This window comes from Strigops habroptila, chromosome 4 (genome assembly GCF_004027225.2).
Source record: "Strigops habroptila isolate Jane chromosome 4, bStrHab1.2.pri, whole genome shotgun sequence".
Lineage (NCBI taxonomy): Eukaryota > Metazoa > Chordata > Aves > Psittaciformes > Psittacidae > Strigops > Strigops habroptila.
Genome location: NC_046358.1, coordinates 66,014,578 through 66,035,176, shown reverse-complemented (window position 1 = coordinate 66,035,176; position 20,599 = coordinate 66,014,578). Strand labels below are relative to the sequence as shown.

Below are 20,599 nucleotides of genomic sequence, written 5' to 3'. Positions count from 1 at the left end.
GCGGCATTAACACCACCACAGCCCATTGCTGTGAGGTGAATTAAATCACTAGGCAAGGATGGCGCTGCCAAAACTGGAATCAAATTCTGGAAGAGTTGGGCTTCTGTAACTTCTCCCAAGATTCAACCACCAGTTATCCTCCTTATTTTTAACTCTTTGAAATGGCTCCTTACATCCTCATCGCGTTCCAGTTCCAGGCCAGCCTCCACAAGGTTCCCTTCGTACTCCTCTCTGCGAAACCTCTTGTCATCTTCATGGTAATCCAAGTGAGGTTCGCTTTCCCCCATCTCCAGCTGCACTCCTTTCCCAGGAAGTGGCTGCTCCTGCTTGGTGCTCCGGGCAGTTGAATCATGAGCTCTCCTGGCGAGTGTCCTCCCTGCTGAGGACTTCTTGTATTGATAAACTAGGATGTAGTCTACTTTTCTCTTGCCATCTCTGAAGTAGAGTCCGAATTTGCAGTCAGCATCTGGATTTTTGGATAGGGAATTTAATAACTGGAAGCAGGGAATAGGGGTGAGAACAAAGAGAGAGGAGAAGAAGAATGAGTACACATGCTAACACGGACAACAGACAGACCATATCCTTGTATCAAGGACACCTTGCCTGGAGCACATACTGACCTGTCTTCAAACAGCAAGCAGAGGGGAGGAGCCCCCCCTAATACTTACTCAAAACAATTTTGCAAGTTAACACCCGCAATTTTACAGCTAGCCAGCTGGGGTTTTGTTGGCCAGAAATAAATAGATAAAATGGCTGGGATTTAATCTAATTACCAGCACGCTAGTTCATAAGTCATCTACTTGGTGGATTTGGTTTTCTCCTTTGGGGGTTAACCACCACTAAGATCATCTGTCCTTTTCCACTCAAGACATCTGGGTTTCAATTCTGACAAATAAAAATATCATGTGGAAACATTTCTCACTTCTCTTATCTATCATTGCAAGTTTGTATCATCTGAGAAAGAGATCATCTTAGATACAGACTGAAGGGAGCCAGCTGGTCAAGAAGCCAGGCCAAAAATACAGATGGCCCATAGCCAGGGAAGTGGGTTCACTGGTTACTAAGTCCATCACCTTTTTTTTTCTCCACTTATAAAATCTTTGTGGCTTTGCAACCTGATGGTGGCAAAGGTTTTATTCCCATCTTGAATTAATGCTGTGTAAGTGCTGCAAGATACAAGAGATGTAAGAATTGACTTAAAACACAATTCCATTTCCAAGCATTTATCTGAAAAACTGCCCAGGGCAACTATAGAAACATAAAAAAGTACTAACAGTAATTCATTTCTCCTTTCAATAGCACTTCCCATGCCTAATTCACAATCCTACCCTTGGAGATACACAGACCATTTAAAAAGCATGAAAATTCACTAGTAACTTGTGTTTGTTTTTACAAAAAATGCTCATCACAGGAGTGGCTTTTCAGGGACATTTTCTGGCTTTTTATTTTACAGAAGAATGTTAAGCCTCCAGGTAGGGAAAAGGACTGCTCAGAATGATACCAATTGGCTATGAGTTGGAAATTGTATCGTTCAAAATCCGTTTGGGGTGTATACTTTCTGCTTTCATATATAAGACCATGAACCTAAGTTATTTGGAAAGAGTTGTTTAAAAACCAGATGAAAAGAGCAACCTCTGAGTTTACTGCATGGTATAAGATCATATCACAGCAAATATGGCCAAAACTTCATCAAAACCCACCCAATGGTACACAAATTTGCATCTTTCTCTGAACATCCGTTTGGGGAGGGCAGGTCCCAGCTACCATAACTATAAATCATTGCCTCTAAAGGACAGACTGTACTCCCTTTTTTGCCTCAGGGAGATTTTTACTCAGACAACACATTCAAGCAGCAAACCCCATCTCCTGAGTTTGGAATGAGGAGGAAGCATAAGTAATTAGACAAGTGTAATGATGAGTGCAGAGCGATAGCAAGCAGCAAGGAGGACTGCAGAGAGCAAGAAGCCTGAGATGCCAGGCAGTCTGAGGCAGGCATGCAGAACATTCATTACTTTCCAGAGCCTGACTTTACCATGTCTGCCCAGGGCCAGCTTGGCTGCAGGTCTGCATCTCTGCATCTCCTCAGTCCCTCACAGCTTCACTCCATACCTGCTTTTGCTATCTGTTTCTCTCTCCTTTTCATAGAACCCCAGAATGGTTTAGGTTGGAAGGGACCTTAAAGCTCATCCAGTTCCAAACCCCTGCCATGGGCAGGGACACCTTCCACTAAACCATGCTGCTCCAAGCCCCATCCAGCCTGGCCTTAAACATTGCCAGGGATGGGGCAGCCACAGCTTCTCCGGCCAACCTGTGCCAGCGCCTCAGCACCCTCACAGGGAAGAGCTTCTTCCTAAGATCCCATCTCAATCTCCCCTCTGGCAGGTTAAAGCCATTCCCCCTTGGCCTGTCCCTACAGGCCCTTGTCCAAAGCTCCTCTCCAGGTTTCTTGTAGCCCCTTTAGGCACTGGGAGCTGCTCTAAGGTCTCCCCGCAGCCTTCTCTTCTCCAGGCTGAACCAGCCCAGCTCTCTCAGCCTGGCTCCAGAGCAGAGCTGCTCCAGCCCTCGCAGCATCTTCGTGGCCTCCTCCGGACTCGCCCCAACAGCTACACGTCCCTGTTGTGTTGTTGCCCCAGAGCTGGACACAGGACTGCAGGGGCGTCTGCCCGGAGTCCAGTAGAAGGGGAGAATCCCCTCCTCAACCTGCTGCTCACGTTGCTGGGGATGTAGCCCAGGACACGGGGGGATCTGCTTGCAGTGGGATCCTCCAGCATCCCCCCTCTCTTTTCCGTTGAACTTAAACCCTTTGTTCCAAGTACATATAGAGTAAAACAATGTAGCATTTGCTGCCGCCATGTCATTCACTCTCTGTCTTTTTCCCTCTTTCCCCTGCTCCACATCTGTCTTATTTAGCCAGGACAACACCACATTCTTCAGGGCATAGGCTGCTCATGTTTGTGCACTGTCTAGATATTCCTATTTAGTTCTTAAACATAACTATGCTATCGAAGTCCATTAATAACTATTCCTTTCTGATTGCTTCATGACTAATGACATGCACCTGTGAATCCAGAATATGTTTCTAGGCAAGCTGACAGTCTGCCTGTGGCTGGCAACTCAGTTATGCAAATTTCTACAGAAGCAAAATATAAAGAAATAGTAGCTAACTGGATTTTCAGGTTATAAAGCCTCAAAGTAAAGAGTTGTTGTAAACAACATACAGGAACACTGGGATTTCTTTGAAGATAGCTAATTGTATTTACAGACTCATAGAATGTTTGGGTTGGAAGAGACCTTAAAGATCGTCTAGTTCCAACACCCCTGCCAGAGGCAGGGACACCCTTCACTAGACCAAGTTGCTCTAAGCCCTGTCCAACCTGGTCTTGAACACTTCCAGAGACTGGGCATCTGCAACTTCCTTGGGCAACCTGTTCCTGTGCCTCACCTTCGCGGTGAAGCAGTGAAGAATTTTTTCCTGGTATCTAATCTGAATCTACCCTCTTTCAGCTTAAATGGATTCCCCCTTGTCCTATCACTGCATGTCCTTTTAAAAAGTTCCTCTCCATCTTTCCTGTAGGCCCCTGTTAGGCACTGGAAGGCTGCTATATGAGGTCTCCCAGAGCCTTCTCTTCTCTAGGCTGAACAAGTCCAACTCTCTCAGCATGTCTTCATAGGAAAGATGCTCCAGCCCTCTCTTTTAAAGCTGTGTTAATCATTGATTAATTAAACATCAATTTCTGAATCACAGAATCAACGAGGTTGGAAAAGACCTTTAAGATCATCAAGTCCAACCTTTACCACCACTAAACCATGGCACTAAGGGCCTCATCTACACGGTTTGTGAACACTTCCAGGGACAGTGACCCCACCACTGCCCTGGGCAGCCTGTTCCAATGCCTGAACACCCTCTTGGGGAAGAAATTGTTCCTAATATCCAATCTAAACTAGGCTGAACCCAGTGCAGGGAGGAAAAACAGGCAAAAGACTCAGACTCCAACCACTTCCTACCCTCATTGTGTTGACTTCATGAGGGACAGCAATTAGCTGGTCTGTTCTGGAGATTAAAAGCTAAAGAAAATGGGCAGGACTAAAAATGGCTCTAGAACATGACAGTGGTGAGTACACACCAGGTTTTTCTAACCACCTGGGGAGCCCAGGAGAGATCAGTATATCCTCTTCTCCTGGAGCATGCCTTGGGTGGAGAAAAGGGCACTGAAAATCCCTGGTGTCTCTGTTTCTTTGAGCCACTGCATGAGGAAGGGGACAGGTCACACTACAGAGCCTGAATGAGAGCTTCTTCACATTGCTTTGACCTTTTCTGTTGAAAAGCTGATCCTGGTGGGGCCTCACTGATGATATAGGAGAAGGTGCTGCACTGTGGATATACTAAAGCCTCAGTAAATATATTAATATACAGGAATAGCTTTATCCCACTGTAAAAGGAATGCAGCTGAAAAACTCAAAGAAGCCTGTTGGTCCTGTTTTAAAGAAATCAAGGGTTAGATTATTTTAAGGATGGGGTATTAATGCTGAAAGGTACTCAGGCCACATCCTTTCTTGCAGTGCTGCGACAATGAAATAGAGAGTTACACTGACTTGGACCATGTAAAGCTCATGTCAATTTGCTGCAAATGAGACAGAGAAACGACATTTCAGTTTTACCACAACAGGAGGGATGTTTACACTCTGACAGAATTATTCCTCCATGCTTCATCGTAATTAAGCACAAGCACAATGAATCCAACATTGCTTTGTCTGGTACAGCTTTCCCCAGGGAGAGCCATTACATAGCCCACTCCAGCTCAGTTCCTTCACCTGAATAAACTCCTTTTTATGTGATTATGACATAAGCAACTCCTAATCCTTTTGGGTACTCAGATTACTTTTAAAATTGGTGTTAAAGAATCCACTAAGGCCCAATTAATGACATTGAAAATTTAGCCTCTAGTGTGTGGTACAGAATATTAGTTTAACATTACCTACATTAACAATAGCTGTTGCATGAAATTTTGGACATTTTTTCTGTTCTGCTCTCTATGGGCCAAGAGATTTAAAGGTTGCCACAGCCTTATTGCCAGATTCTTGGAGAACAGCCAGCTCCTTTTTATGCTACAGGTTAAATAAGGATCCCTTTCTTTCATTCTTCACATCAAAGAACAAACTCCACTAAATTAGCATGTACTATGGCTGGTGGCAATCCTCAGCACCTCTGAAAAAGGGAGGGAGAAGATTCCAGAGCATCCTGGGAATGGAAAGATTGAGAAATAAGCTCAGGAGTAAAGTGCAGGATGCCAGTTATGACGCGTCTGATAAGTCTTTTACTTACTGTACTCTCATGCTGATCATATCCTATATCCTCAATAGCTCGGATGTTGATGATGTGGATCCCCTTCTCCTCAGCAGGTAGACAGGAGTATGTCTTGTTCACCCTCATTTCTGTCTCCTCCGGAGCCTCGTTGAGATCTTCTGGCAGAAAATCCACCCCACGGAACTCCCTGTCTGCATCTGAAAAGAAAAGGCACAGTTTCATCTTGACACTTTTAATCCCTACCCTTGCTCCTCCCAGAGCCACCCAAAAGCTGAAACGTATCCTGTTCCTGCCTTCCTCTGCCAATGAGCCCTTGTGCAGGGCTCCCACCCCTTCTCCCTGCCTCCTCCACAGTCCTCTTTAGCCCTACATAGGTTTCCTCCTCTGGAGGAGGAGTAGCTCAGTTAACTTTTAAGCACTGCTGTCTCAGGATGTGTTTACTCTGTGGTCTCATAGAGTAGTTTTATTTCTCACTAGAAGAAGGAAAAAAGGGGGAAAAAAGAAAAGTAGTCTGAGAATGAGCTGGTGACAATAGGTGGCATGGTGTTTTCCCCTTTTCAGTAGACATTTTCTCCTTCAACAAGCACTTGTTCATGCTGAAAAACTAAGCAGTGGGTTTCCTCTCAAGTCCCTATGTACTGTATCTGATATATGGAACCATTCTTATTTAAGTAAAAGTCTTGAAAGTCTAAGGTTTGCTCCCTCTCACCCTGCCAGATATCCATATGTTTCCACTTCTTACTGAAGTTTATAGATGGGCTAAAGGATTTCATGTAAAAATTTCCCTACCAACTAAGCAACCAGATAAAATGCAAACTAATATTTGCATATGTGCATTTATGCCAGCAATAGAAGGCAAAGTTTTCCAAGATTTTATTCTTTTCGACATTAAAATAAAACACTGCAGCTTTATGGCCTTTTTTATTAACCACACAGGAGCTGGATTTGCTTGTCTAAAGAGTGAGGATAAAGCAAGAATTTTAGAATGGGTACCAAATTAACTCTCCCCCAAAAATGAACCACAAAACCAAGCAGAGGAGCACACTCTAAAAGCAGCTATATCACAACAGGCTGTTACTGCAACTAGTCAACACTGTCCCTGGAGCAGATAGCAGCAGATATTTTACACAATTAGCCCTTTAGGAAAAATACTTCCCTTCTACCTAGAGCTGCCCCTAAGCTTATGAGGGGAAGACAGATATCACATTTTCATTAGCTATGTCTTAGCCTAAGAGCATGTTACTCCTCTTCACCAAACTACCTGTCTGGATTTGGTTGCACTTCAGGGATGCTGTGGAAGGAAGAAACAGGGAAAATCTCATTCCCAAACAAGTTTGCAGAACATACACATGCATTCAAGGCCAGGCTGGACGGGGTTTGGAGCAACCTGCTCCAGTGGAAGGTGTCCCTGCCCATGGCAGGGGGATGGAACTGGGTGAGCTTTAAGGCCCCTTCCAAACCATACCATTCTGTGATTCTATGATAAACACACACTCCCAGAACACATGGCAATTGAAACAAATGTGATAAGCTGCAGAATCCAATGTACTCATGCTTTTATTCTATAGCTGTAAAATACTAATTTAGTAATACAACAACTTTTGAAACTTTGTCAGTATAACAACCTGTGTTTTTATTTAGAAGAATGCCTGAAGCAACTTCCTACAAACAATAGCATAAGTGCTATAAAAATCCTGTCTACTTTTCCTCCTTTCACATCTTGTCGGGCTTGTTTAGTCTGGAGAAGAGAAGGCTCAGGGGAGACCTCAGAGAAGCATTCCAATACCTAAGGGGGGCCTACAAGAAACCTGGAGAGGGGCTTTGGACAAGGGCCTGTAGGGACAGGACAAGGAGGAATAGCTTTAACCTGACTGAAGTGAGATTGAGATGAGATCTTAGGAAGAAGTTCTTCCCCGTGTGAGGGTGGTGAGGCACTGGCACAGGTTGCCCAGAGAAGCTGTGGCTGCCCCATCCCTGGCAGTTTTCAAGGCCAGGTTGGATGGGGCTTGGAGCAACCTGGTCTAGTGGAAGGTGTCCCTGCCCGTGGCAGGCGGTTGGAACTGGATGAGCTTTAAGGTCCTTCCAACCCAAACCAGTCTGGGATTCTACCGAGTATGGATCTGACTATAATGAATATTTCACAATGAACCTGTGAACTGAAAAGTGCTAGTTTAGAAATTGCGATTGGGATGGATTAGGTTTAGAGCAGAAAATCACAAGCTTCATCGAGTCCAAACAAGCTGCCAGCGCTCTGGAGCTGCACTGCTGAGCAGCATTTGTTAAGTCCACAGTAGAGAGCAAGGAGACCTGCTCAAATGATTCAGTCCTATCGTGCAAGCCCAATCATCCAGCTGCGAGCATATAGTTACACTGCTGTTTACCCATCTGTAGCTTGGCAATATATTGGAAAGAACAAATACCTCAGGTAGACAATGAATCATACCAGTTTGGTTCATTATATCTACTGGAAAAGATGTGAAATGGGAGAACTTTATTAATACAATCTTAATGACAACAAGTTGGATTTCTCTACTTCAAGATGATGTCAGGATTTAATACTAAGTAAAGCCATCCAAGCCACTTGGGTAATTACAAATGCACAGGGATTATAGCTAGTGCACTTATGCTGATTTGGCCGAGGCCAAACCAGTCTCTTGTGGAACACAAGAGACTTTTTATATGGAATAGAGTTTTTTAAAGACTTAAAAACATCAATCTCTATTTTGAGTTAATTGTATTAAGCAAGGACAATAATTTAATCTCAAAATAAATTCATGTTCAGAACTATTTATGGCAAGATGATAGCAGATGCAATATGAGGAGCACAAAGCACATTCATGTCTTAATTCAGCTAGAGTCACATATTAATCTCTCTGTCGGGAGCTGAAAGAAGAGAGTATTGTGAAAATTGCTAGCTTTGCTGCCTTCTAACATTGACTAATCCACTCTCTTTTATTTACCAACCAGAAAACACTACAACAATGGTTTGAAGAAGCATCCAACATATTTCAACACAGCCATTTAACCAGCCAGCCCTTTCTCCTCTATATCCAGAGCTGAAGTTGTTAGGAAACCCATGGATATCAAGACAGCAGAAGTTCCTAATATTCCTGGAACATAGACTCAGACGCACCCGATGCTTCTTTTAGTTTATTATGTATTGCTTTGTCATTTATCAGCATTTGATATGAACTGTTGTCATTTATCAGCATTTGGTACGAAGTGTAGAGCACACTGCCAAGAACACAATATATAATGATACATTTTAAGGTATTCCTTGCCTTGAATCATCCACATTCTGTAAGAGTGCAGAATGCTGAAAAGCATTTGACATCAATTTCTATCCCACCCGTGAACCAGGTTTGAGGGAGTATTTGGTGAACATTAGCATATAGAACTTCTACATTCCTTAGCACCAGTGCTGCCAGGTTATTCCCATATATCCTGTTAATAATGTCGGATTTTTCATAGCTGGTATAAAAGAACAGGCTTTTAGGTAGCACTTATGTTTACAAAAAGCTCCATAGGGTATGTGACCATACAGCTATATTAACAGCTGTCCCTTTTTGGTAAGGGGTGAGGTAAAATGGCAGAGCAAGAAAAAGAGCCATAGATACTTGCAGCAGCTCTCCAACCACCTTGCTGCTCTCTGGAGGAGTTTTCCCACAGATCTTGGGATGTTGTGGATTACACTGAGCCACCAGCTGCAATTCAGAGCATGGAGATACTACAAGGACCTTGTGAACTGTAATAAAATTAGGTATGTTTTAGCCATTCTGAAAAGATTTCTCTGTAAGATGCATCACGTACAAGGGGCTCTGTGCCATTTCCAGCACTAAATAAACAGGCACTATATTCATCTGAAGTAGATCAACTTATATGAATGACAATATAGGAAACAAATTAATAAAAACCCCTCAAACTTGCAAATACCTGCTCCTTTGTTCAAACTTCAGCTGTAAGAGTCCTCAAACTCTTCTTGCAAGAATTAACACTATTTAATTGATAGATTTTCCACTGCAGAAATTTGACATGTTATGCTTTACCTTTTACTCATTTGGACAATGCTCCTTCCTTGGGTTTTGATGACCAGGTGAACCGGAACTGAAAATCTGCTCTAGAAAAGGGTCTATTTTCTGCATTACTAGCCTCAGACTCGATCATATACCTTCTTAATGTTAGTCATAATCACATCTAACCACTGAATATTCTCAGGAAAAAAAAAAACCCCACAAAACAACAACAAAAAACCCCCACAGATTTTTTCATTAAAATAAATGGAAAATGGCATACACACAATACAGTTTTTACAGAAGCATCCTGTACTAGTTCTAAAATGGAATTATCAAGTCAGTACGATGATATACATAAACAAATGAACAACTATTTCACTGCTCAGCCTGAAACCAGTAACTTTGCTGAAGTTGGCTTCTCTGATCTCTCCTTGTTTTCTTTGTTAGGGAATACGATTAAGAAAGTGGCTAGAACAAAAAAGTCAAAGAAATCTAAGTTAGCTGTCCTAGTTTTCTCAACAAAGAAGAGGCAGAAGTGTTGCTAGACAAAAAGTGATTCAAGACTTTGAAATGTTCACATACATGTGTTTCTTCCTCAGGGGAGACCTTAGGGCAGCTTCCAGTGCCTAAAGGGGCTACAAGAAACCTGGAAAGGGGCTTTGGACAAGGGCCTGTAGGGACAGGCCAAGGGGGAATGGCTTTAACCTGACAGAGGGGAGATTGAGATGAGATCTTAGGCAGAAGTTCTTCCCTGTGAAGGTGGTGAGGCGCTGGCACAGGCTGCCCAGAGAAGCTGTGGCTGCCCCATCCCTGGCAGTGTTCAAGGCCAGGTTGGACAGGGCTTGGAGCAACCTGACTCTAGCAGAAGGTGTTCCTGCCCGTGGCAGGGGGTTGGTAATGGATGAGCTTTAAGGTTCCTTCCAACCCAAACCAGTCTGGGATTCTATGATTCTGTGATTATATAAATTGTGATAAAATTCAGAACAAAAAATTAAGAATCACAGAGGGTGAGTTCCCTGAGCGAATTGGTTTTATAGAGCCCTAACATCAGTTCTTCTCCAAAGTATTCTGAAATACTACTGTACAGAGGTTAGATTCCTTAAACTGAAGACATTTGTTTCATATGAATTGACCAAAAGTGCTGTGTGCGGCTCTCAGAATTGATAATGACCTTGCAATAGGGAAGAAGCATACTGAGGAAGTCAGACAGACACAGAGAGATATATGGAAAAAACAAATTATACACACACACATATAAATAAAGGTTGCATATTTTCTTTATACTATGCTTTCTACAGAAGAAATGCTAGTATATGCAATATCATAGAATCATAGAATGATTTGGGTTGGAATGATTGGTTTCCGACCCCCCTGCCATGGGCAGGAACACCTCACACTAGTCCAGTATGTCAGGTATTTTCTGGATTTGGGTTCTTTTATAAAATCTTTGCTAGATACTGAGTGGTTTTGCTTACTATACATTGCCCCCTAGCAGCAGAATCCTCCTCCAGCACATTTGAACCCATTTCTTTACCTCCTGTACCTTCCCAATTTAAAGCTACAGGTTAATCCTTGGGCTAAGAAGAAAAAACTTCATTCTTACAAGCAACTCACCTATCACTTCCTCCCGCTTTTTGGTGTTTTTATTGTTTGTTTTTGGTTTTTCCTCCCTTCCTGATCTATTAGAAGGTTGTCAGACTTGGAGCCTGAAATCCCTGCTTTGTCCTCAGGAAAGGCAAGGCAAATGTCAAGGCAGCCACAGTGTGCCACCCCAGCAGCTCTTCTCATTCCTGACCTATGGGTCATTCGTGCTGGCCAGCAGAGCCATGCAGCGGGAATGCCAGCGAGGATCCCCGCTGCTGGCAGGGAGGGCAGTGCTTTTTTGGGCTGCTGACACCTGTTGACGAGGCACTGGCCAAGGACCAAGAGCACCGTCTGGAACCACAGTGCTCTCCAAGGAGCGTTCATACACATCCTGAACTTTTGTTCTGTTCAAAGTCCAAAAGTTAAGCACTGATTAGATCCACATCTGTGACTATTCAAGGTTTCCCTTGTCCCTCCAGCTGGGAACAGCCTCTGGCTGCACTGCTTCAGGAGGTGCACTAACACCATTGACTAACCTGGCAGGCAAAGGGCTGCTGGAAAAGGCAACCAACCTACCCCTAGGCAAGATTAATGCTGTTAGGGATGTTACTATCTCCTGTTCTGTGAGGTGACACTGAGGTAACTGCCTGCCACTTCAGTCTGCTGTAGCACCCTGCTGAGGAGGGCACCCTGGAAATCACCTATCTCCTTGCTTTTGCAGTTCTTTTCAAACTTGGCTGTAGCCTAGGTCTGTATAGGGTATTAATGAAGCAAACAGGAGGTTATAATCCAATCCATCAAAGAAAGAGAAAAGATCAAACAAGCAGTGAAATGAAATTTGGATTCCAAGGACGGTTTCCTTTATACTATAGAAATACTTTTAAAGCTGGACAATCTTAATATAGCAGATGCAGACAACTTTATTAGCACTTCGTCTTCACTGAACAGGAGAGCCCTTTCAGACACATTGTGTTCAGGATCTGGGAAACCTGATCTCGTCACACAGGCGGAGAAAATTCAGCTCCTGACAATTATTTGAAATGTCATTTTGCTTCCTCTATTTCTCAGTACTGCCTTACCAACACTGGGTCTCCAGAGTGGGACTGCAGCTTTCCTGGAAGGCTCTTCACACCTTTAAAGTTATTGATCTATTACTACCAGCAACATAAGAAAAGAAGGTTAGAAGAACATATAACTGTATGATATTCTTTCTATTCCTGCCCTTCTATTTTTGTCTTTAAAAAGTCATTTCCCCTGTTTGCAGTAGGTAGCCCTAGAGTTGAACTCATCTGAGCTGACACAAGCATTATGAGATGGGAAATGTAAAAAAGGTAGAGCAAAATCACCTAAAAACTGTAATGATAGTAAAATGAAATAGCATTTTCAACGGCATATAAAGGACCAGCAATAATAAATTCTACATAACAAGATTCATGCTGCCTGTTTATTTAGACCTTGGAAAATCCCACATTTTAGATAAACACACAACACCTCTCCCACCCCCCTCAAGACAAATTCCACTTTCCCCCCCTCCAACTACTTAATGTCTATTAAGTAAGTCTGTTTTCAGACTTATTTCTCAAATACTTAAATTAAACATAATCTTCTACCAGACATTGGAAAAAATATTTCAGCTTTGCTTCTGTTGCTATTCAACAACAAGCAGCACTGAAGCCTTGCTCAAGTCCATTGCAGATTGTGCTTTGCAACCTGTAACTATAGTTTTATACGTTGACAGTATTTCAGAGAAAAGAGAGATTTGGGGGATTCCCCACTGAATCCATACCCTATGAATCCTGTTAGTTCTGTTTTGAAGGGTTATGATCATCATTTTTGTTTTTAAGTAAGTTCCAAGGGAAGGCAGATGTTACCAATGGGAGCAGTAAAATGAAAGGAAAAAATACTAAAAAAAGAGATTATGAGGAGAGAATTGGTATATATTGGGACAACGTACACCTCAAATCTCACAGCAGCTTTTAGAAGTATCTAAATACATTTAAAATATTAATTAGCATAGAATCACAGAGTGGTTTGGGTTGGAAAGGACCTTAAAGCTCATCCAGTTCCAAACCCCTGCCATGGGCAGGGAGACCTTCCACTAGACCAGGTTGCTCCAAGCCACTGTGTCCAACCTAGCCTTGAACACTGCCAGGGATGGGGCAGCCACAGCTTCTCTGGGCAACCTGTGCCAGTGCCTCACCACCCTCACAGGGAAGAACTTCTTCCTAAGGTCTCATCTCTATCTCCCCCATTTCCAAACTGTTACAAATAGCTCCTTATACCAACCATGTGCAGATGAGAATCGAAAGATTACCAGGTTTACTGTTAAAATCTCAGCCATAGACTGCAACCTGGGGCTGAGGCCATAGCATATACTAACTGGCAAAGCTGCTCTTGACCCAAGAGCTTTCCCAATTCAAGTCCTAAGTTTCAATGCATCAAAGTCAAAGGGGCATTCAGGCTGCATAGGCATAGGCATGGATGTCCTAGAAGGTTTTGCTAACCTGATAAAGATGTGTACGAGTACAGGCCCCATAGCAGCCACAGCTATTTCAGGTTGCGCTGAAAGAGCCAGTCCCTCTGGTGACCTAGCCTGTAGCATGGTGATATTTGAGGAAATAAAACCAAAACCCTACACCAAACTAAAGCTTGGTTCTAGCAAGTCTTCTTCATTCCACTGCATTTTAGGATTTTTTGGGGGTTTAATTATTTCTACAGCTAAGAATCTTAAGCAGGATACAACGATGAAGCAGACCAAAATGCATAACACCACGTGTCTGGCAATGGCCTGCCTGAAGACCGCTGGTCTGCAGAAGATGGTCTGCTCTTCGTCAAGGACTGTTGTAACAGGACAAGGGGGAATGGCGTTAAACTAAGAGGGGAGATGGAGATGAGACATTAGGAAGAAGCTCTTCCCTGTGAGGGTGCTGAGGTGCTGGCACAGGTTGGCTGGAGAAGCTGTGGCTGCCCCATCCCTGGCAGTGTTCAAGGCCAGGTTGGACAGGGCTTGGAGCAACCTGGTCTAGTGGAAGGTGTCCCTGCCCGTGGCAAAGGGTTGGAACTGGATGAGCTTTAAGGTCCCTTCCAACCCAAACCAGTGATTCTATGAAAATACTCTGGGTAAGAAAGGAAACAGCACTCCTGCCAAGAGCAAGCATTTAACATCAGTGCAGAGAGAGAGAAAACACGATTTGTTTTCATACTTCCTGAGAAAGACATGGAAGACGCTGTAACTTTGTTATTTATAGAGGGCCAAGGTTTCATCCTAGAATTTAGGAGAGGAATTTATTTACCTCTAAAGTGTGATTAAGTTTATAAGTTTAAGAGAAGGGTTTATTGTATTTTTCTATTTTGGTTAGCGAATAATGTTTCACTTGCTGTCTTTTTTTTAATAAAAGGAAAATGTTCTGTTCACTTATCTAGCAAATGTTTACCAGTTCAGTGAAAAAAACCCTCAACAATGGAATAAAATGGAATTAAACTTTAATATATTGCTTATTTTCAAGCATTAAAGCATTTAGAAAAACAATACTCTGCATGGGAAAAAAAAATAAATCGTTTTACCAAAATATTTAGAAAAGTAATTTCTTTGGATACTGTCATTTAGTATATCTATTATTGCATAAACTTTTTCCATATAGATTGTAAACTGCTATTTGCAAACTTTAAAGTTTGTTAGTAACAGATACTCTATGTTGGTTGGTTCAACCAGTTTACAAAACACGCACATTTTTGCCAGAGAGGTGTAAAGTCCCACGAATAGACTCTATTTTTTATTTTATTTTACTATATTTAAACTCTTCAGAAATTATTCTGAAGTGATTGCTTTTAAACCTGCAATACATTTCTAGCTGATTAAGAGAAAGGAAAGTTCTTGTTCGTGGTCACAGTAATGATGTCAATACTAAAACCTGAGAGCAGGTCCCAGTGCCTAAAGGTGCTGCAAGAAACTTGAAGAGGGGCTTTGGACAAGTGCCTGTAGGGACAGGACAATGGGGAATGGCTTTAACCTGACTGAAGGGAGATTGAGATGAGACATTAGGAAGAAGTTCTTCTCTGTGAGTGTGGTGAGGTGCGGACACAGGGTGCCTGGAGAAGCTGTGGCTGCCCCATCCGTGGCAACCCAAACCAGTCTGGGATTCTGTGATTTTATGATTAATGTCCCACAACAACACATCATAAAAATAGTATTTAAATTGTATTTTGTGGAAGACTGGATGCTTTAATGGTACTGAAAAAGAGCAAGTATAAACGTAGCTATGACATGACCCAACCAAAAGTTTTTGGAGTGGCAGTTCTCATGGGAGAAAATATCTACAAATCGATAATGTCATCCCCGAAAATGATGTTCCAGCAGAAAAAAAAAATGCCTTGTGGCACTTACTCCAGCCTGGGTCTCAATTCCCACCTTGCTCTACTGGGATCTCGCTGGACAAGAACACAGAATTACGGTATCAACCAGGTTGAAAAAGAAAGACCTTTAAGATCATCAAGTCCAACCGTTCCCCACCACTGCCAAGGCCATCACTAAACCATGGCTCTGGGGCCTCGTCTACGTGGTTTGTGAACACTTTCAGGAATGGCGACTCCACCACTGCCCTGGGCAGCCTGTTCCAATGCCTGAACACCCTTTCAGGGAAGAAATTGTTCCTAATCTCCAGTCTAAACCTCTCCTGGCACAGCTTTAGGCCATTTCCTCTTGTCTTGTCACTTGTTACTTGAAACAAGAACATATCAAGTGCTTTCTCTGCTAATCTTTTATCTTACTAATTAGCCCTCTGGCTCTTAGAAAGGACTCAGTCTGTCACCTTTCAAACAAGATTTAAGAACCCAAGCACCAAACCCAGCCAATCATAGAAAACTCTGAAATGCTATTTTTCATAGCAAAACAATGACTTGCTGGTTTGACAAAAAGGGGCACATTTTGCTGATCTTGAGGCTTTTTTAGCACTTGTATCCTGTTTGGCTTCTGTCCTTCTGCCTATTTATTGGGGAAATTTATGGTGCAATTCCAAGAGGTTTGGATGGATTCGTATAAGCCACTTCAATAAACAATCTGGAGTACTGTTTAAATATGGAAATGCTTAGTAGCAGCACAAAGTGACTGGTGGTGCTGCTACTGTGCCCTAGGAAAATGATGCCTTATGAAAAAAGAGGGATGGGGAAGAGGGATCATCTTGTACAGACAGACATTTAGCTTTCATTAATCCACCGGCATCATCAGGGTGCACCACACAGCTCTAAATTTACAAATTGCAAAATACTGATTCAGTTCAGCAGACAAAACAAAAAAAAAAAAAACTTTCCACCCAGCAATGACCTTTTAAAACTCTGCCCTTCTGAACAGAGCGTTGTTGCTTCATCATCAGGAGCCACATGAGGTTGTATCTTCATGGGTTACAGTCCTCATGGGTGCAATGGCTGGCAGTTCAAGCTGCGACACCAAGCTTCTGCAATCCTCAAATCCACCAATATCCCCATCACCAGCATAAGGGCCACTCTGCCCTTAAGCTGGACTCTTTCTACTGCTTTAGGGATGGATACTTATGGGTTTTATTATTTACTAACAGTTCTGCTTTCTCTTTACTTTGTATCCATCAAAATAAGGCCCTTAGCGACATGGTTTAGTGGTGGACTTGGCAGTCTTGGTGAAACAGTTGGACTTGATGATCTTAAAGGTCTTTTCCAACCTATATGAAAGACAAGGCTGCTTCTGCTCAAGTCCTGGTGACAATAATAAATATCCTGAACTTTTCAGAGTATGTAAAATACAGTCACATACAATGTGATGTGGTTATCTGTCTGATCTCTTGCCTAAGCTCCTGTAAGAGATAGCTCCTCTCAGAAACTGGACTTGCTGTCCACAATGAGGATGTGTGATTCCCTCCACTGAAAGAGGTGAGGGTGACTAACTGGGAATCTTCTGAGTCTTTATACACTGCCTAAAAACCTCCACCTCCAAAAACCAGCTGAGGCTGTTGCTCAGTCTCTAGAAAACTTCACCTGGTACATCGGTTCCTCCCAGACATGTCACTTAAGGGACATCTTTGTAAGGTCCCTTCCAACCCTAACCAAACCTCTTACTATCAGTAACAACTTCAAGTTGCTGTGTTGCTCAAGTTCCCTTATGATGGTGTTAAGAAATGGCTAATACAATACTCCTCTGCTCCAAGAGCCACCTAGGTCTTCTCCCTGGAAGACACCTTCTGTTGAGAATGTCTAATCACTACTGGTAGCAGAGGTGCTCCCAGAGCAGAATAGCAGAAAACAGTGTTAAACCAACCTTTTGACTTACATCTTATGATCATACTGCAGCTAACACCTTATGATTGAACTGCACACCTACCGCCTGTCAACCCTGTGCCCAAAAGCAACGGGACTTCTTGATTTCAACGAACACCCACAAAAATACCTTTTCTATGACTGTAATTCCTTTACAAGCCCATCAGGGCTCTCAGTACAGTGGAACATGATTTCTGCTCAAACACAGGCTGTTCTTAACCTTCTCCAGAGGTAACACATGGTGGCTCTGTCTAGCATTGCAGGATACTTCAGGACTCCTTCTTTATGTATCAGTTGATCACAGTACAACTATCTGCCTGTGAGACACAGTTCAGGAAAAAGGCAAAGGACAATTTAGGGTATATCAAGCAAGACACTTCCAGTAAAGATGAAAAAGCAACATTTATCTGGGATATGGCGTGCAGTATTCATCACTCCCTATTTCAGCAACATGAACTCAAACTTAAACAGATGCAGAATGATGCGGGGGGGGGTGGTGGTGATGTGGTGGTGGAAGGAGAAGCTTGTCTTTCTGGAAGACAATAAAAGAACTACCCCTTCATTACCCTCTTTCCCACCGCCCCACCACCCCTCCCCCACCACCACCACCCCCCCCGAGCCAAAAAGCCGACGGGCAGTGAAGAACAAATAAAGCACACGTGTGTCTCCATTAACATTTAGATCATTAGAGATGAGGCTCCAGATCAAAGACATGAGGTTCCTATCAGAGCAATGGAGGGGGGGGAAAAAAAATAAAAAAAATAAATAAATCAAACTATTTTTATAATGGTACTTGAGAAATTCATGAATGGGATTCTGTTATGTGGTTGCCCGAAATAGCAAAGATTTAGATATGATGACCTAGGAGTTCCTGAAAGCAGCTGGCACAGAGGCCATGCATGCACAGAGGGTTTCCCACTAGTTCCTTTCCTCTCCTTAAAGATGGATTTTTACCTCCAGGTTCCAAATACATTTCAGCATTAACATAGGGCACCTCAGAACAGGACAAGGATAATGAATGTTCCCCCACAAAAAATTCTATCTAGAAACCAGAAGGGAAGTTTGCAAACCCCGTTGGCCAAATGCCTCTCTCCCATTACTTCCTTCTAGGACATATTTTCTTGGATTTTTTCTTCATTTTTGTTGCTCTTCTCTCAGCTTTGGGCTGTATGATACACACTTTGCTTGCAAAAACAAGCTTGAAACTGGATAAGGTACACCAGGTCAGGCTTTTCCAGCCCTGAGCAGAATTACTACATGTTCCCTACAACATAAGATATTGTGGATTTATGCTTAGTTTATGACTCCTAGACCTTTTTCTGACGAACTGCTATTTAACCAGCTAATTATTTCTACTCAGGTGGAGTGTTTTGTACTTGTATGGTTCTCATCCCAAATCATGAGTGCACATCCTTTTCCAGGAAGATAAGCAACACTAAGTCTGGTTTAACAATGTAAGATTTAAGGCCGCTGGTTCCACATCCAAAAGTCCACAATCCCATAATACAACATGCTGAAGGGTAAATACACTCACTTTACTGCTTCACGTTCCAAGAAATTTCTGGTGGGGCAATTTGTCATCAGCACACTTTATTTTAGATCCTGTCCTGCAACAGCCATCATAACGCTGGCACATTAACATACCATTAACTCATTTGGATGCCTTTCTTGAGGAATTTGATAGAAATGCAAACCATAATGACCATAGTGAAAGAAAACCAGTACTTTGGAGTAACCCGGTAGTACACAGATGCAGTATCTAAAATTGTGGAATCAGGGCAAAAGTTTGATTTTGACATAGTAAAACTTCAGTTCGTAGATACTGGAGGAGATTCTTCTCTGTAAACACATTTGATGCAAGATCACGAAGAGAACTTATGGTAACACATACACTAATTACACTGGAAAACAATCAGGGCTCCAGAACAGATAATAATGAGAAATGAACACTGAAGGAAACTTTGATGTACTTCTTAGATAACTATTGTACTTGAAAACTGGATTCAGTTCAAACATCTGAAATATCTCAGTCTGAGATCTACATTTCATATTGAAAATGTGTTGATGCACAACTAGATTTTAAAATAAATACATGGTGGAGCAGAACACAAACATGGATATAAAAACACAAGAACAGATACCACTAAAGGCAAAGCATGTTAATCCTGATGGAGGGAAACACAAACGTGTACATATTTAAGCAGGCCATTTGTCTTGCTGATGCTAAGCAAAGATATCTCAGGGTAGATAGGTCTGGTTCATTACTAACCTGTAGGACCCAGTTGAAAAGGTAATTCCAAAAGCATTGGCATTCCAATAGTGACACGGACAAGGGATAACACCACAAAGCAAAAAGACAGAAATCTGCAGTCATTCAAGCTTCTCTAAACATGCCTTCTTTACCTATACTCCCATATAGCAGTAAAGTACTTTTCTGTAACACCCTTCACTAGAAAGTCTTCCAGCTTTTCAAAGTTAAGCAAATTAAGCAGTAGCTCTCACTAAAATAGCAAATCTTAAGGATATTTGAAACTAAGGCATGGAATGGGACGTCCAAGGGGAGACAGGGCGCTCTCAGTTGCAAGTATGCATGCGCTTACTGCCACCAAAATGTCCCAACACATTTCCATCATGTTATTCCCAAAACAGCTGCTGCCCACCAGCTCTGATGGAGTGTTTAACCACATGAAGTAAGTGTGGCAAGCCTGCTGCCACTCCTGCCTGATGGCCATCAGCATGGCCACCAGGATGGGTAACAGGACACAGACCACAGCTGTCACTTCCAAAGTGGGTCCTTCTGGCACCAACACAACTTACTGCTAGAGTCTAGCCCTTGACCTCTAGGCCAGGTTGGACGGGGCTTGGAACAACCTGGTCTAGTGGAAGGTGTCCCTGCCTGTGGGAGGGGGTTGGAACTGGATGAGCTTTAAGGTCCCTTCCAACCCAAACCAGTCTGGGATTCGATGACCTCAGGGAAGCTTGGGTGCCTACTTTCCAACACAATGTTTCTGAAACCATCTAAACAAGCAGTATATGAAATTTGAACCACTACAAACATTGTGCTAACATGCCCTTTCCTTCAGAGGCAAAGGAATCAGCTCTCATATTTTCAGGGTGCAATAGCTGCTGCTACCAATGAAAACACAGGTGGAAATACTTTTATAAAGCCCTTTCAAAAATGTTTGCATCTCCACAACTGATGATAGACCATGTTCACGCACTTCATGATGCTGAGAGCAGACCAGGGATTTCAGATTTCAGAACCAATCAGGAGTCCAATATTTTCCAGTGAAGGGCAGCCCATATTTCTTTCAATCTTTCAATGCCTACTGGAGCTGAGTTATAGTCAGTGGAAAACACTAATATTAGAAACCCTACAGTTCATAACTCTCATGGTTCAAATTCATTATTGGAA

At 42.6% G+C, this 20,599-nt stretch overlaps 1 protein-coding gene across 2 annotated transcripts in view; it reads right to left on the bottom strand.

The window, feature by feature from the left end:
* Positions 1-20,599, bottom strand: part of ANO1 (anoctamin 1) — an 82,081-nt gene that overhangs the window by 44,795 nt on the left and 16,687 nt on the right. For both annotated transcript variants that reach the window (XM_030482335.1, XM_030482334.1), the window contains 2 exons: positions 5,324-5,502; positions 174-494 (listed from right to left, as the gene is read on the bottom strand). In XM_030482335.1, the coding sequence (XP_030338195.1) occupies positions 174-494; positions 5,324-5,502 (500 nt within the window). The remainder of the gene's footprint in view (positions 1-173; positions 495-5,323; positions 5,503-20,599) is intronic.